At 34.4% G+C, this 19108-nt stretch overlaps 1 protein-coding gene across 2 annotated transcripts in view; it reads left to right on the top strand.

Moving 5' to 3' along the window:
- The window catches only part of GPATCH2 (G-patch domain containing 2), a 191625-nt gene extending 172889 nt beyond the window's left edge, over nt 1–18736 (top strand). The window contains exons 9-10 of one of the 2 annotated variants that reach the window (XM_037823721.1): nt 6206–6294; nt 18065–18736. In XM_037823721.1, coding sequence (XP_037679649.1) covers nt 6206–6294; nt 18065–18285 — 310 coding nt within the window. In that variant the 3' untranslated portion in view covers nt 18286–18736. Of the gene's footprint in view, nt 1–6205; nt 6295–18064 lie in introns of those variants that run through there. The other variant, XR_005214911.1, reaches the window with a different exon arrangement.
- Nucleotides 18737–19108: the final 372 nt, after the last annotated feature.

Below are 19108 nucleotides of genomic sequence, written 5' to 3' on the forward strand. Positions count from 1 at the left end.
CTGGCTCTCAAAGATTGGTAGAATTAGGAAACATGGAAAGGAAATTTTTTTCAAAGGAAGCATACATTGCTTTAGTGTTAGCACATATATTTATGGCCTTGGTTACTATCAGTTTCTTTAAAAAATCTGGAGGTATCAGACAAATATGGGAAGCATGATGTCAGCCCTGTATAAGCTAAGATATAACAGCAGATCCCCCAAATAACTTTTTAGAAACACTGTTGAATAATTTACCCTATGAAAAGGTTAACACTCCTCCATATGTCAGAGTATTCACATACACTCAAGTATTTCTAATTATTACCACCATTCACCACCATCTTTCAGGTATGATTTATGTAGAATAATGAAGATGTACGAAAGGGAAAAATGTTTAAATGAGCTGTTTAAGGATTTGGAAGTGTGCATTTGTTGATGATAGGAATATTTAGCATAGCAGTCACTTTGGGCTTTAGATAAAGCATGGAACATACATACCAAGGAAGCAAGAAATTTTTGAAGAAGGAAGTAGTGAGAGGTGGCCAAGAAGAAAATCTGCAATAATGGTCTAATGTGAGAATGTGAAGGGGCTTCAAACTCTCAGGAGGAGCTCCTGTGGGTTTTTATTGAGTTTTTGAAATGAAAATAAGTACATTATTCTTACATGCTATGACGCATTTAAAGCAAGCAAACTCAAACACTAAACATAAATTTAACATTTCTATTAACTACCAAAAATACCAACTTGTTATTTTTAAATGGTCACAATTATTTATTTCCCTATTGCAACATATTCATAGTGTTCAGATGTAATGAATTTATACTGCCATGTATTTTGTTGGTGTGTGTTTAGTGATACTTTGTGCTAAGCATTCTTCTGGGGATATTGTACCACAGAATGCCTCCCATCAAGGTCCAAATACTTCCCATTAAACTGTGTGACCTTGGATAAATTATTTAACTTCTCTGTGCCCTGGGCTTCTCATCTGTACAATGAGGATGATAATGATAGTAAGATTAACAGCTAATAGTTATTGATTGCTTACTGTGGGCAGGCACTGTGCCAAATGTTTTACATGAATGGTTTCTAAATAAAATCTTCAAAAAAACTTTGAGGTAAGTACTAGTCTAATCACAATTTTTGCAGGTAAGGAAACTGAGGCAAAAAGAGTGTAACATGCCTAAGGTTGGTTAAAAAAGGGGGGGGGGGGCAATTATGGTAACAGGTGTTTTTCAGAGATCTAGTGGGAAAGAAGAAATGGTAGAGTTAGAGGGAATAGGTTCTCATTTCCTGCCTCATCCCGAATGAAATCAGGTCAATAAAACCTATACTTTGAATTAACACCACAGCTTAAGCAGTTTGAAAAGCTCATCTATGCCTTTGACAAAGAAAAACTTCCAGCTTCCATAATTACCTACATTTATTAGTTCCTTGTTTTTCTGTTTTTTAATTCATGTAGTTATAATTCACATCTTTTTTGTTGCATCTCATTGTAAAAAAAAATTTCCAATAATAATGAGAGGTTTAAAGAAGAAAAGAAAATTCCTGCAAAATGCCATTACACAGAGATAATCATCATTGGTATTTTGTTGCTTAGTCTTCCATACGTTTAACAAGCAGATGCATATTTTTCATACATTTCAAAACACTAATTTAATCTACCATGAAGAAAAAAAAAGCAAGATAAAGAGATCAAGAGTAGCCAGATTACTTTTTTTAGGTAGAGTAGATGATGGAAATGTAAGATGTTTAAATGAGGCCTTTAATTAAGTTATGTTCTACTGTTTGTGATATTATGATAAGAAGAGGTAACCTAGGAGTAGGGAATATTTTAAACATTCCATAGGCATTTTAGGATAAGTATTTTCTATTTTACAATAGAATAGTTTGATATAAATTTAATATTGGGGTAAACCTTTTCTCTGTTGTCCATTTCTGGACTACCTGAAAACTCCCACCTCACCTCCTCCATCTTTCCCCTTCTCTTCTTGCTCACTACAATTCAGCTGCACCAGCACTGCTTTGAGAAGTCGGGAGAATCCTTGACAGGTAGGGCCGCAGCAGCAGTGAAACCAGGTCTCACAGCTCCTGGAAGCCCCTGAACACCCAGAGGTGCCTCCCTCACAGTTGCCCTGAAGACTAGGAAATGCAGGAGTGAAATCCATAGCACAAGACCTGGCACATTATGAAACAGAATAAACGTTAGCTCAGCATCAACTACCAGTTGCCTCTAGCAGGCTAAAGCAGATTGGAAGGAAGTAGGCCTGGAGTTGAATCCTCTGACTAGGGCAGAAAAGGCACTGACAGGGCAGATCCACCAGAAATTGTTGGGGGGGAACTGCAGCCAGGCAGGCAGATCACTATGTTCAAGAGTTAGAGCCTCATGGCTGATGAGGAAGAATAATCAACATAGAGTAATAAGAGTTGTCCCAGCAAGTAGGCAGTGAACAGGGATGGGAACCAGGAGCAGCTCATGCTTGGACAAGGGTGAGGTAGGCAAAATTGAAGATATTAATTGCCTGGTCGGAAATCCTCAGTCACCAGGTTGCATTTTAGTACCAGAACTTTAGCCACCGGGGAGATCCAGGCAAGGACCTACTTAAGGTTTACTGAGATGCCAGAATGAAGCAAGGACCCAGTTACTGGGACACAAGTACCGAATTCAGTCCACAAAGCTGAAACTTAAAGCACCCCTTGCTAAGGTCAGGATTGTTCAAGAGAAAGATAAAATAGGGTTGCAACAGAGTGTGAAGTCAAATGACCAAGGTCATAGAGAGAGAAGCACTGCCAGAAACAAGAACTGATCAGGAAATAGTTCACAATACCGAATGCAGAGGTTTGCGATGAATGTCCAAGGAGGTCATGCACATGAAGGGCTCTGAAAGAAAACAGCGTTAAAAACAAGGGTTTAATGCAGTTCTCCTAAATAGTTAGGAAATATTTATGCTTGAAAGTACTTGATACTTAATGTGCATTTTGATACAAAAGGAAAAGAACTAGATACTTGTCCAGTTTAATATGTTGAGGCATATTGATACAGAAGAGGGAGGAGGTTGGGTTGAGGGCAATTTTGATCTCAAAGAGGAGGTTTGCACTGGGCTGGATTTTCTAGCCCCTGTACTTCTCTCTGCCACACATTACTCCTGCATTGACACCGCAGACCTGCTTCATTTCTGTGCAGCTGATGCCCTGTCCAGGCCAATATTTTTCTAAGTGACAGTGAGCGTTCTTGCCAAATGCCAGGGACCATAGTCACATCTGTTTGTCTCTCCTCTCCAGCTTGTCCAGGGCTGCTCCGGAACACATTTTATCCAGGGGGCAGCTTTAACTAGGCCTAATTTTCTGAAAAGCCTAGATTTGTAAATGCATACAATGAGGAGACAAGTTCCTGTTTTCTTCTCTTTAAAATTATTCTGTTTGACACTGCCAGCTTCTATCCTTGTCAGCCGCATGTCAAAAGCCAAGTTTTCGGGCAAGGTGGTTCTCACTAGGTTTTTCATTTTATTTTGTTTTTGGTTTTGGTTGGGTTTTTTTGTTTATTTTTTGTTTTTAACTTTTTTTCTCCAGATAAAATGCCTAGCTTCCTACTACAGACCATTTAAAAGGATAGCTGCAGCAAACCATGGGATGAACCAAGTGAAATTTGTTTAAAAAGCAAAGCAAAAAGGCAAGAGCTTCTTTCTGAGCTCTTCTGTTCTAATATTTAATAGGAAAATTTTTTCAAGTAATACATGGGAAGCCATGTTTTAAAATCATAACTACTTAACGACGCTTAATCCATATAATGAAAAGAGCATTATTTCTTTAACCTTTCCACTTGAAGATATGTGTTTGTTTACTTCTAATATTGAAGGTGTATTTAGATACAAAGGGAGCAGACTTTTGATTTATCTCATTTTCTTCCCCAAGCAAATACGATGACTGAAACAAACATACTGATCGAATCTACTTTCCTTACAGTCGACTTTCCTTACAGTGCCTTACAATAGAATTTCAGCATTACTTTTTAATAACTTTGGATCTGTTCATAAGACTATGTATTGTTGTTCTTCAAAATACCGCAGCAAACACAAACAAAAAAAAATACCATCACCTTGAGCAGTTAATCCAAGTGCTCTGCTTTGCAAACACAAATGACTCATTTATACAGAAGAAACAAGGCCACCTTTCAGACATTCATTTATTGTAAATTAAAAAATAACTGCTATGTTTTACATTAAGAGTGACAACAATAACAGAGTAGACCTTACCCAATGTTATTCGTAGCAACTCCCGTTGCATTTGCCTGAAGGAAAAGAAGAGGGGGGCAAGCCTAAAAGGGGTAATCTCACTGATCAATAATCCAGATCTCTCAATGTGCTGTAGCAGATAGTCAATTCTTGATAGAATTACTGAAATACAGCTAGCTGTTTTTCTGTGGCTCAGGTCTTTGAGTTCAATGAGCTGACTTTATTGACTTTAACTTTATTCTCCTTGAACGTTTGTCTCTTTTCCTTTATAGAGCTATGTTGGATTGGGGGAGGGGATTTGAATGAAAATGTTATATTCCTCTGTAATGATACACAAAAGGGACTTTTGAGTCCTGCGGATGCAAAACCAGTTTAGAAGAGGGAATTGTTCCTGAAGTTTGTATTTTCACTATCTTTGTAAACAAGACTTCCTAATCAAATTTTAAATAGTGTAAAAAAAAAATAGTTTTAAAGGCATTATTGACTTGAGAGAGTGTGATTTTAAAGCAATGAGAAAACGTCAATTAAATACAACTAGTGCAAGAACTATAAGTAGAAACCAGCAGTATTAATAGTCACAACAAACACCTACTGTGTTTCAAACCCTCAATTATGTCTTCTAATTATTTCTTAAAATGTGTTTCTTAAAAGAGATGCTTTTGGCTAATAACTTTTTTAGCATAGTTTGAGCTTGAAATGTATCTAAAAATGATAAAAACAGGCTTCATGTCTTAAAATAATCCAAAATTAAATATTCTATAACAGAGAAACTATGCACACAGTACAAAGGGAAAAGAAAATTAAGCAAATACCCATTTAATTTAGCTATGTTGATAGATTTTCGTAGCATGTTTATTTGGCTGTGTGTACCCCTTGGGATAATCAGATCATTAGTTTTGACTTCACTTTGTGCCTTATAGATATAGCCTGTATGTGAATTAATTTTGCTACTAGCACCGATTTTTTGTATCTTTAAACATTGGAGTGTGTGTGTGTGTAAGTATATATCTTGGTTTTCACTTGAATTATTTTTTTTCCTAATAATCTGGTTGTTTTCAAAGTGGATCTTATAAAACCTCAGGATACCACCAGCTATGTCTCTGAATTACTGCAAAAAAATGTGTTGATAATTACATACTTCATTTATTTCTGTTTCATGGTTCCCAGGCCCTATCCCAACTCCTCAACAGGGATTATGATCCAGGAACTGAGCAGAGTCCTTCTATAAAGCTTTTCTATCTCTCTATTAGTCTTTCTTGACTTCTAGCCATTTCTGATTTTTACCCAAAATTCTTTAATTTAGGAGTCCAAGATTAGACAGAATAATCTAGTCCCAAGAATAGCAGAAGGCCCACTTCTCAGGTTTTACTGAGAAGTTATATTGTCTTTACAAAGATAATTTGGTATCACATTAGCCTGTTTAGTAGCAGGAGACCAGCACCAAGTCATCCAAATTATGTTTTCTCACCTAACTAATAAACAATTAAGCAAAGAATTCCAATCATATGAGAGAACATCACAATTTTCTTTCTATTTAAAATCTTTTAAAAGAATTCACTGCTGTATAATATCCTAAAAGAAACTGATCATACTTTCCTTGTAATAAATGTTGTTCTGACAGTAAAGCATTAGTAACCAATTGATAACCTAGCAACAATATTGTGATCTCTTTAGATAATTAATCTTAGCTATTTTCCTGTCAAAAGCAACAGTGCTTGATTTTATGTTGAGCCAGAAAGATTGCCAGTTTTGAAAATTAAAAAGCATTCCTTTTATATTATTCATTCCAGTAACAATTTATGATGGCACATTTAGCTGCTGAACGCTTGTCAACAAACGTAATTATGTTTCGATATAAACAAGATTGGTGGTTTTACTATGCAGCTCCATCTTTGTTGAGAATGTTTTGATTTAGGTTCAGATTATTCAAGCTGTGTATTTATTTGTCATTTTTTTCCTCCTTCGTTAAAAGTTTTTTTCTGATAATTACTTGTAGGCAAACAAGCATGCATTTAGGATCCTTATGCACTGGAGATATCAAACGGAGAAGAAAAGCTGCGCCTTTGCCTGGACCTATTACAGCAGGTAAAACAAAAGTGTTGGGGCAGAACATAAGTGTAAAGTTTGTAAATCATCAATAATAAAATATAACTTTAATTCTCCTGCACTGAACAAGAGGCACAGTTGCAAGAAACTGTTAAAAACAAATCATTTATGTAGCTTACATGGTGTGATGGCGTGATTGTGAAAACCTTGTGGCTCACACTCCCTTTATCCAGTGTATGTATGGATGAGTAGAAAAATGAGGTCAAAAACTAAATGAAAAATAGGGTGGGATGGAGGGGAATGGAATGATTTGGGTGTTCTTTTTTACTTTTATTTTTATTCTTATTTTTATTCTTTTTGGTGTAAGAAAAATGTTCAAAAATTGATTGGGGTGATGAATGTACAACTATATGAGGATACTATGAACAGTTGATTGTACACCATGGATGACTTTATGGTATGTGAATATATTGCAATAAAACTGAATTTAAAAAAAAAAAAAACAAATCATTTGCATTTGGTGTCAGGGTGCATTGCATGTTCCTTGTGTAGATTTTTCATGCAGCCAATCAATAAAATATTTGCTATACACTTGCCCAAAGGCAAGGCTTTCTGTGAGGTTATTAAAGAATGGAAAAGCTTTCAGGGGCTGTGTCCTTGGCCTCAATAAACTTACAGACTAGTTGGGAAAACAAGGCATAAGCAGAAGAAAAGGCAAATAATCTCAGAAGAAATCAATAGTAATAATTTCAAAATTATGGCAGTGCCTCAAAATACAAAGCCTTCATGTTGTAATAGATGGAAACCTGGCTTATAAATATGGCAGTCTGGTTTCTTGTCCAAGTTCTGTGGCAATCTTACATTCATCATTCCCTACTCAGATAATGTTAGCATTATAATAAAAATCTTTTAAGTATTTTCACCTCAAAAATCATGTCATTCTGATAACATATCATTCTGCTGAGTATGGTAAATGGGAAAAACCGTAAGTAGTAACAGGGAGAAGTTCCCAAAGGGTACAAGAAGTCTTCCTGAGGGCAAAGACTCAAGCTTGGTAGTAATGGATATGAAGTAGATGAGTATGTATTGCAAAGTCTTATGCAAGAGCAATGGTAAAAGAGGCATATGCAAAAATCAGTGATAAGAGGAAGGCAACTGGGCATTGAAATGTAGACACCCCACATGTGAATAAACAACAGTTAACCATAATGGATTTCTGATGCAGCAACTCTGGCTAAAAGAAATGTTTTCAGTTTAGTTTCTTGATTACTTGCAAAGAGTTATCTTGGCTTAGTGCCTAGAATTCTTAAAAAATTTATAAACTTTCTCTTAACTTAATTTGAAAAAACATTTTGTAGGAAAAGTTTTCTTCTTCCTATGATTAATTATAGAATATGAAAATAAGATTCATGTCAACAGGAGAGTAACCAATGAGAACTGCAAGAGATTTATTTTTGTTTTTTTTGACATGGTGATTTCAAAGGAAATAAAAGATGTGAAGCTTACATTCTCTATTTAGGGGGCCTATTCCATACTTCAGCACCAGAAAATTGGAGAATAATTTAAAATTGGAGAACTAAAAATGCAGTTTTTCCCTATATGGGGGTACATTATGAAATTATATATGTAGTTATAAGTATATACCTGAGTCATCTTCTAGCAGTACTGAACTTTCAGGATTTGGAAATAGGAAACACCTGTGTATAGAGTACATTTGCATTCTGTAGAATATTTACCCCTTGTTGGGTACCTAATATATATCTGAGACTTTATTTCAGTTAATTTTTATATCAACTATATGATCTTAGGTATTATTGTCATCATTTTACATCTCATAAAAGTAAGGTTCAGAGAATTGTTAAGGTAGTTACTTGAGATGACATAATTATTAAATTACTGGGTGAGGTTTCAAAACTAGGTCTGTGTGACTCCTGAACCCATATTCTTTCCATGACAATGTATTTATGCTTCTTGGTGAGAATATATATGTAAAGATCATCTTCCTGTGTGTGTTTACTCAAACCTCCTATTATTGTTTCAAGTATTATAGCAGGTTATCTAGATATTACTCTGTAGAAGTACAGACTATTCATTGAAATACTTACATCTCTGCATGCAGGGACATATGGCCACACTTTAGATCAAATACGTGTCATAAGTTCTTCAATTCACATCTTTCATAAGGCAAGTATTCTGTAGAATTCTTTAATATCCCCATTCCAGTTGAATGGTCCCCTGAATCCTCTTATCTTTCAGTGATTCAAGCATTAGTGACAGAGACAGTACAAGAACAATCTTAGGAATTCTACTAAAGCACCTTAGTGGCAGCAATAAAGAAAAGAGAATACTGGGGTCAGGTCCTAACACTCTGAACATATGTGAAATGAGAAGGAAAATGCATAATGGTTGAGGAGAAGATAATATAATTATTTCTACAAGGTGATTGTGATGTTTCAACTCAGTAGCATCAGAGGACATCATTGAAACGGAGTTTGAGTATAAACATTAAACTTTAGCCTAAAACATTTTTTTCTTAAGCTTACACTAACATATTCCAAATGTTATATTTCAAAACTGTTGTGATTCTTTTAAGAGTCAGGATTTTTATTGTAATACTAGATGTTCTAGATAAAGAATGGAATTCAGAGAAATTTTAATGCATTCTTTTTAATTACTCAGAAAATAGCAGAATAGGAGTATTATGTTACTCACGTTCAAATGCAGTTTTTAAAATCCATTGCATAACTTTTAACTCTCAAAGAGGAACAGAGGGAGGTTATATGAAAGTCCTCAGTTTTAAGTAGAATATCTTCTAATACTAATGAATCAGCTATAAAATGAAGATTATTATCTGAACTCAGTAAGAAATGCTTTTGTATGAGTACAAAATTTTGACAGTGAGTTACTGGTTATAAATCCTAGATCATCTTTTTCTAAAATTATAATTTTCACATACTGGAATATAGGCAACCAAAAATTAAAAATTAGTTATACTTGTAAACTTCCAAAGTTGAGTTAACATGCAAAATTATTTTAAAGAGACTGTTCCAGTCATTTTACAGGCCCTATAAGTCTTCCTCCAAAAACACATTGAATTGAGATATTTTTCACAGTACCTTCTGCCTTTAGTCAACGTTAAATCTAATCTGCAAAAAATGCAGGTAAAGATAGCTCTCTCTCTTTTAAAAAAGGAAATGAGTTAAAAGACTGACAGCCTAAATATTGTTTCGTCATCTTTCCTGATTTATATGTGAGATACGCAGTCAAACAGCAGGTTTAGAAAGGATTTACCAACAAAAAGTAAGAACAACTATAATTAGACACTTTAACTTTATAATCCCAAATGGGTTTTCATAACAATTTAGTACTCTAAAGGTGAATAGTTTTGTAAATAATAACTAATATTATTTAATTATTAAAATATTTAAAGTACTCTATAAAACTAATAATTCATAAATTGATCATGTTTACCTGCTAGTGTATTTAAAATTTTATTCACCGTTTTAGCAACAGCATCAAAGCATAATTTCAGTCACTTTATAAGGCTATAGACCCACCAACATTATCGGTTCAACATTTATTAATTGTGACAGGAACACCAAATTAATCTCAGTGCTTTAGCTTCTTTACTGCTCTTTCACCTTTGTATTTTGTATTGACAAAGTAAAATGAATATTGATGAGGTTACATATTGATTTTTAAATGTATAGCTTGTTCTTTGCCGCATTCAAAGTCACATATCAAAAGATAGTGGATGTCTCAGTAGCAAAGGATGTAGATTTACTATTATAAAATTGAGAACTGTTGATGCAAGACGGCTTGCCAGCAGAATGCATTTTATAGTTTGAAAAAAAAAGTCATCTGTAAAGGTGAAGAAAAGCAGTGAACAAAATAGGAGGGAGATTATTCACACTTTTTTGCTTAAGGCAGTCAGCAATGTTGGTTATGGTCTGTGTTTTGGGTTGAAGTTATGGCTATTGAGGATTTGATAGTAAAAAGATTTAAGTATGTTTGTTGAGATATTGTAGCTACCATATTTTTTAATTGCCCACTATAAATTACTAAATTAAATGTTATTCACATTTAGTGTTGCCCATTACTATTCTGCTGTTGTGCAAAAATAAAATAATGTCAGCATGAAAATATTCATCATAAGGAATCAGCCTTTTTTCTCTATATTTTAGGTTATAAAAGGAGATGCCTGTTGAAGTTTAATATATCGGTATAGGTGTTGCTCCAGGGTGACTATGTGTTTTCACAGGCATGTGAGCTCTTGGCAAGAGGCTCCATTACAGCTTTTTGTGACTTTTTAACATTTTCCTCCACATCCTACTGATATTTCAATAGAGATTTATCTTATATGACCATTGTAGATTATCTTACCTCTTCCAGGATTTTTAAATTGACAGATTTTTTTTTGAATTGTTGTTATTAATTTTGAAACCAGACCTTATCTGAACACAAAGCAAAGGCCCAGAAAGTGTACATTTCACCTTTTAAAACATAAACCACCCTTCAGTTATGTGATTTTGGAGACTCTTAATAAACAGTTCTCAGTTATCGTTTGGTACAATGAACACTTATAGAGAGGAAAAACACAAATATTACTTAGAAAATGTTTGCTGCTCCTGACAATATCACAGATAAATACGAGAAAGTACTCAAACAATAAAATAGCTAGAAATGATGAATAAAACAGAAAGCCATTTTTTTAGATACATAACTGAGATTGTAAGACGGAAGTGGAAATTCTCAGGGCCAAGCAGCCCCCACGGTCCACCCACAGTTTTGCCAGTTTCAGAAACTTTGAGGCATATTTGTTAGTGTCCCTTTGGGGAAGGGAGCCAAGCCTGGTAGCCAGGTGTAAAGCTTTTTATCAAGTCAGAACCTCTGATGAGCTCCATCCTCAGAAACTGGTAGACTAGAAACAAAACCCACCCACAGACACAGGGGAAAAGAAAGAATTTTGTTGCCACCTCAGCCCCAAGCTGAAAACTGTCTGAAGATTTATAACCAAGATCCTCCCCTCACATGAGTTTCTAGCTTAAAATTATATCTCAGCAAAAGCATTAAGACAAAAACTGGTATGACACAAATGTAAAACCATCTTAGAAATACATGCCTTCAACTCAGGCCTCAAAGAATTGCCATAAATAAAACCCTTATTGAAGATGAGCTAACAAACCGAAATTGAAAAATGAATTATAAAAACAGATTTAAAACTGAAGGTGAAAAGCACTGTGGAAGGAAAAAAAAAAAAAAAAAGGTGTAGTAAAGAACCAAGTCAAAGTTAGAGATTATTTTATTATGAATATTTTTTTAAGCTTGTAAACTCATTGAATGGTTAAACAACAGATTAGGTACAGTTGAAAAGACATGTAGCAAATTTTAAGAGAGATGTAAAGAAACTACATAAAATGTAGCACAGAAAGTTAAAAAAAAAAAAAAAAAAAAGGAACCAGCAGAACTTTCAGAAGGAGAAGTAGAGAGAACAGGGAGGTGCAGTGTTCAAGAAGATAAAACCAAGAATTTTTAGAACTGAAGAAAAACATGAGTCTTCACATTCAAAAGCTACAAGTCTTTATCAGAAAATTTTAAATATAAAGTCACACCTAAACACATTGAAGTGAAACTTCAAAATACAAAGGACAATGAAAAGAACATAAGAGCAACCAAGGAGAAAAGACATAAGATATGAAAGAATGAAATTACACTGGTTGCAAACTTAATTACAGCAGAACAATCCAGAAGGTAAAGGAGTCGTATTTTCAAAGTATTCGGATAAAATAACTGAATCAAGCTAGAATTATATATCCAGTGTAACTTTTATCGAATAATAAGGACAAAATAGACATTTTCAGATAAAGACTGAGAAAATTAACCCTAATATCATTACTAAATTTATTACTTCAAGTAGAAGAAAACTGAGTCCAGAAAAAAAAAGATGAAAATCAAGAAGGAATGGTAAACAAAGTAATTATTAAATGTGCTCGAAGCCATACTAATATTGAATGTATAAGAAGTATTAATGATAGTGACAGTGACCTTGAAGGTGATTCATTTGGGCATATAAAAGTAAGATGGAACTAAGGCTCTGGATGACAAGCATATGTAAAATAGAAAGGGATGATAAGTACAAACATTTCCTGTATTTTTTCAGGAGGAGAATAGTGATATTGGTTAATTTTAGACTTTGATGTTTCAGATGTGCATGTAGACCTTTAAAAGAATAGCAATATGATGTATAAAATATAAGCAATTTTATATATATGATGTATAAAATAAGCAAGTCATTAGATTCCAGGAAGGAGGAAACAAAGACCCATAGAGAAAGCAAGATAAATAGCATTAAGTAGGATACTATATTAAATCCAGGTTTATCAGTAATCACAATAAATGTAAATGGAGTAAATGCATCAGTTAAAATTCAGGGATTGAATGGATAAAAAACAAATCCCAATATGCACTATTTATAATAAATACAACTAAACCATAAGGAATAATTTAAATACCAGCTGAAGAAAGCTACAGTGTCTGAATTTATAACAAACAATGAATCTTGAGGTATTTTAGGAGAATTAGAATACTCTCTTCATTCAGAATTACTATGTATGCTAATTCAGACCAGTGGTTTTTCCAGGAGTTTGAAATCTGTGAATAGAATACAACTCTTATCTCAGAAAAATGTGATAAAACATGTATAGTAGAAAATATTGATGATATAATATTTGAAGTTCATTGTTCAGTCAATGGAAAGGGTAACATTTGAACTTATGTGATCTAACAGAGACATACTTGCTAGTTGACTTTGGGCAGGTGCATTAACCTCTTAAAACCTCAGCTGCATCTATAAATGGGGACAAAATACCTACCTTTCAAATTCATAAAGAAGATCAAAAGAAATGATGGATATGGAAACATGATGTCTCTAAGGGCTGCAGACATCATTATATTTTAAGTTATCCAAGTATGTCAATGTATATATGCTGTGTATTGTCCATATACAAGTTAAGAGAAGTTAATGTTACAATTCACATATTACACAATGAAAACAAATTTTAACTAGTATAAAACATCATTGTCTCCACTAAAAAATGTTTGCCACTAATTCTTAGGGGGAGGCAGTGTAGGTAATGGAAAGTGCACAGGCTTTTGGAGTAAGACTGGCCAAAGTTTGAATCCTGGCTTACCTGCTGTATGATCCAGATCAAGTTACTCCTTTCTGAGGTCCATTATAATTCCCCCCTTGCACAGTTTAGGTGAGGAACAGAGATAATGAATACCATGTGCCTAATGTGTACAATGTGCCTGATACGTAATAGGCAAACTACAAATAGTCCTGATTATATTATAGCAAACAAACATCCCAGTGTGCTTCCAGAATCAATAGTTTCATTGTAAGATTTTTCAAAAATTAAAAATCTCATATTTTTTAATACATGATAACTCTAAGAAATATATTTCTGTATAATAAAAACATCTAATAAAAACACTTCCTTTTCTAACCATGTCAGTAACAGTTCAGCTTTTTCATTTTCCTTCCTCTAAGTTTTCATCACCTAAAAAAAAAAAAAAAACTGGCTTTACAGTAAATTTCCCTTTTTTAAAAAGTTAGAACCTCATTTTTATGGAATAAATGACTTGAACTGATTTTATTTAACAAAATTCACATGAAAAATGTCTGTAATCTTGCCGATAAAATATGGACTAATCTGAATTAGTTAAGTTTTGTTATACCAAGGAATGAGATTGTTAAAACATTTCATAAAGAGAGGTAACACTACCACTTTCTCATATTTCAGACCATGTTTAATATTATCCCTTGAGTTCTTAGCAGTAATCAAAAATCTGTGTCCCTGAATTAGTTACTGAGAGCATAAGGACAGTATTGCACCAACAGTGTTAATAACATTGCTAATAATAATAATGATAATAACCCTGCCCCTTAGCTGGCTAGTGAAGTAATAGAGAAAGAGGATGGGAAGAAAGAGTGAGCATGAACTACTAAGTGCATTCTGAATACAGGGTGGGGACAGAGTGCACTAGCTGTTAGATGGGAAACAGCATGTGTCACTTCCCCTTCCATTGGCTGTTTATCCAACATCAGTATAACACTTTAGGAGCCAAATTACTAAACAAGCTGCCAATTAGGCTTGCAGTCAGCTGGATAGATTAGCAGCTAAGCGAGGCCAATACAAGATTTTCATCTCTTGAGCCAATTACACAAGTGAATTACCATCCACAATACTCTTTGGAAGATTTGAGGGGAAAGGACCAACTCTGCTATAATAGATATAAGAGATTCAGCATGAGTGGGCTGGGAGGGGGAGCATGCAGAAGGGTTAGCAGGCTATGTATTGCTAAAATTGCCCAAGCAGAAGGAGAGCCTTCTAGGAAAAGACCTAAAGGATTTAGCCCTGTCAAGAGCAAAAGAAAAGGAAATAATGGTTGTGGTATACTGTGCTGAAACTGGTTGTTCCACTCACAAGCCTTAATCTCGTATAAAAAAAAAAAAAAAGACCAACAGTAGATCTCACTTTAGCATCATTTTCCATGAAAAATGAAGTATCTTTTTTCTTTGTTGTTGTTTTTCTTTAAGGTTGTATAGGAAAAAACATTGTTTTTTTCAGAGATTTTTTGGCTGTGTAGAAAGATGTAGCATTTGAGGAATTAAAGGTTTCCTTCTTTTTTTTCTTTCAAATATAAGATAACACCTTATTTTATTTTATTTTTCTCTTTAGTTTTGTTGTTGTTGTTTCTACTTCTAGAGTACAGAGAAAAGAAACCAGCATTTTTTTAGAAAAGAGAGAGAATGGATTTTTGACCACCTATATAAAAACACAAGCATGGGAGAAGGATGGCAATAGCTATGCCACCATGCTTGAAATGCCAACATTTTAGAATTAAGATAATGAATCAGTCTTCATTTGCTGTTCACTTTAGGACTGAGAATTGACCACAATTCTGCAATTTTGAACTTTAAATTAGTGCATATTTTTCCTTACATATTAAACAAAATTTAAATCTGAACTTCTCAAGCTGTTGTATCAAAAATGTGATTAAACAGATGTGTAGCCTGGAGCAGCATTAGACCTCTGATCTGATTTTGCTTACCATGGAATTGAATTAATTCATGGCAATGACTGAAAAATCAGGAGTATGGGACAAAATGCTAGCACTCTGTTTAACCTTACATACCTGATAAACAGCTGTACACAAAAAAAATACATTTCCTTAATTTTTCTTGGAGAGCTATCTTGATTGCCACCATAAATGTAATTTCAAAATAAAAATATAATTTCTTTTTTCCTCATATTATATTATATTAAGCATGATTTTTTTTTAAAAAAAGCCTTGTCTTTGTTTTTGGTAATTAAGAGGTCTAGGTTATATATGTATATATATATGAAAATATATATGTGTGTGTGTGTGTATGTATTTGTACTCAGAAGGTTTAGTTTATATACTTACATTTTAGCACATTTTAGAAATTAGAAATTTATTATCTTTGTTTATGCCTCCTTTGCCCTGGTCAAGCAGTAAACAATTTCATTAGAATTTTTCTTTGACATCAGACATTGCCATTCCAATTGCTGGTAGTTGAAGCATTTGGTAGTTCCATCACATTTTAAAACATGTTTCGATGAACTAAGAGCCAATTTTTTTTTGACAAATCCAAAATTAAATCATTATTGTGATCACCGTATTTGTACTCCCTGTAGTGAATTTAGCAACTGAAAACAATATATTGAATTCTCGGTCCTAAAAATAAAGAAGTTAGAGAATACCAAAATGTTCAAAAAAGGGCCTTGAGTAATCAATTGCTTATTACTCTATGGTGAATATAAGAGTTTCAGTTACTAAAATGCATGTGCAGCATTTTGCAGTTTTCCTTCTTCTGTCCCATCTGCTGTCCCCGAGAACACCAGGTGCAAATTATCAGACAAGATCTACTGTTGGTTCAACTGTGACATTTCTTTTATCATTTATTATTTTCTTTTTTAGTATGAAATACATATACCAAAGAATGCATCAAAACCTATATGTACAGTTGGAAGAACAATAATAAATTGACCATTTGTGTTGTCACCATCCAGGTAGTGCTGTCATAACCCAGAGTCAGGAAGAAAAAATTTAATGATGATAGAAAAGAAGAGGGGAGAGTGGATTGGTGCTAAAATTCAATATGTCTCACAAGCCTTTGAGATTAGTGAATGGTCTTGTCAACAGCTGCCCAATTCAGCCATGTCTAGGAAGGTACGGTCCACATTTCACAGCAGAAATATGCTGGAGCCAGGACTGAGCTGGTATACCACATGCATTCTGCAGATATTTGAAAAATGAGACATCTTTATCCCTGTAGGCCTAGGGAAGGAATGGTGGCCAAATACTGCATCCCTGTTAAGTTCATGACCATGAGCTTCCACAACAGACTTCTTGGGAAGCCCTGGTGTAGGGCTGAATATGTTCTGACTAAAACAAAGGTTAACGTGAAGATTCACCTCTCTCCATCCCCTCTCTGCCCATCCTTACCCCCACACACAATCTCCAAACCTAGCAATGGGAGTGACCATGAGAAATGCTCTGGTAATTGAAAGTTCTGGTTGCTTGTATCTGGTTAACTCCAGATTTGCTACATTTCTTTGTCATAAAACATAATCTAACAGCTGCTCCTAGAAGATGAACAGAAATGGACCAATCCAGGAGAGCCAACCCATACCATAACTGGGCAGACAGACCAAGACCAAGCCTGCAACTGAAGGAAGGAGCTCAGGTTCTTGCAATTCTTTGACTTCTTTGACATTTGTTCATTTCTCAATAATTTGACATTAGATATTTAGGCAGTATTTCTAAGTTCTTTCCCTAGAATCAGATATACAGTATATATATTCAACTATTTTCCATAAGGAACTATAAGAAAATTAAATGGTCAATCCTTGCAAAAGTCATCAAATATATAATGCTTAAAATAGGGGAAGCAACAGCTATTTCTACACTTCATGGTAAACATTAGCCAGTCTCCTTTTCTAAAAGAAGAAATGAAGTAGGTGGAAGGGAAGGAAGAGAGAGGAAGTTAAAAAGAAGGAATGGAAATAGGAAAGACTGTTTTATATACAGTCTTTCCTATATAAAGACTAATTTTAGTATTCCTTTCCTCTATTTTTCCCTCCTCACCTGTTTCTCTGGTCATTAAAACATAGAAATGGAGGGAGGAGGAGGAGGATGACAATTAAAGGATGTTACAGACTGAATACTAAATAATAAGAAGACAATTATAAGAATGTAAATTCCCGGGAAATGAAGATGCCATCAGTTGTGCTTTTTTGGTTTTGTTTGGTTTGGTTTTGGTTTTGGTTTTGTTAAATGTCAAGGCCCTGGGCAAATATAAGAGGTTTTGATGCTAAGTTAGTGATTTTCAGAATTGTCCTTGAAACTAGCATAGTAATGAGAAGAAATCCATTGGTAGAGCACTTTATGGTTTACTGAGCACTATCTTTACATACATGATCTAATTTGATTCTTACAGATTTCTGTGAGGTAGGCAGTGTATATTGTATTATGCTGTTTTACAGATGAGAAAACAGAAGCTTGAAGAGTTTAAATAGCATGGCTACCAAGTGGTAGAACTCCAAACAAGATCTTTCTTCCATTGTTTCTTCCACGACAAGTTCCTTGTCCAAAAATGAATAAACAGCCCTCTCTGGCACCTTGTTAAAAAAAAAAAAAAAAAGAGAGAGAATGTGGTTCTCTTAGCCTGAGAGGCTCTTGACCTGGGTCAGTATAATGTGCTATCATTTTATCATTTCAGGGTTGGTAGGTGAAAATGCCCAGCCAATCCTGGAAAACAACGTTGGAAACCGAATGCTTCAGAATATGGGCTGGACACCTGGATCAGGGCTTGGAAGAGATGGCAAGGGGATCTCTGAGCCAATTCAAGCCCTGCAGAGGCCAAAAGGATTAGGACTTGGATTTCCTCTACCCAAAAGCACTCCAGCAGCTACTACCCCCAATTCAGGAAAATCTGCATAAGAAGAAAAGAAAACAAAAAATATTTTACAGTTTTTATCCATCACATCCCATTGATTACAACATAGCTTCCATTTTTGAAGCAGAAACTTACATGCCTCATATTTGTCACTCTAGGTTCCTAACTGCATACAACCCTGCCACAGTGATAGAAATGGGATTTCACCACATTTCATGGTGCTAAATTGAAATCTAGTACCCTTTAAAGTTTTGCAGCAGTTTACACCTGCTTCTAGATATAAAGAACAGTCCATTTCTCTTATTTATTTGAATCTCAGATGTCGAGAATTTCTAATGCTTTTGCTTGCTTCATGTATGTGTGTGATGTCCAGGCAAATGTGAACACACTCACAGGTCTCTGAAATGGGGTAGATCAAGAGAGAATGTGCTTCATATCAGCCCAATCACTTGTTACCCAAAAAAAAAAAAAAAAAACTATTATCAGGTTAGTGAAGTCCTAACCAAATCTGTGTTTGCAGGCTTCCCAATTTCATAGTCCTTGAATTTGAGGAATTTTTTGTGAGGATTCTCTAGTGGGATGATACCCATTAGAAGTTCATAGTTGTAAAACAGCAATTGATGTTTTCCTCAGATGTTTTGACAAAAGTAAACCTCATCGTTATTATCACCAGAGTGCCCTCAACATTACTTTAATGCAGGTTTTATAAATTTTACCTCATTTAGAACATAAATTAATTATTGAAAGAAAAATGTATTTTTTAAATTCACCGTGACCGAACCATAAGTTCTATTAAATCAGACTTCTACCTCTCTCTTCCCAAAGGTTGGTATTTTTTTAAGATTAACTCAACTGTAGTAAACTGAT

The sequence above is a fragment of the Choloepus didactylus genome, chromosome 2 (assembly GCF_015220235.1).
Source record: "Choloepus didactylus isolate mChoDid1 chromosome 2, mChoDid1.pri, whole genome shotgun sequence".
In the NCBI taxonomy this organism is placed as follows: domain Eukaryota; kingdom Metazoa; phylum Chordata; class Mammalia; order Pilosa; family Megalonychidae; genus Choloepus; species Choloepus didactylus.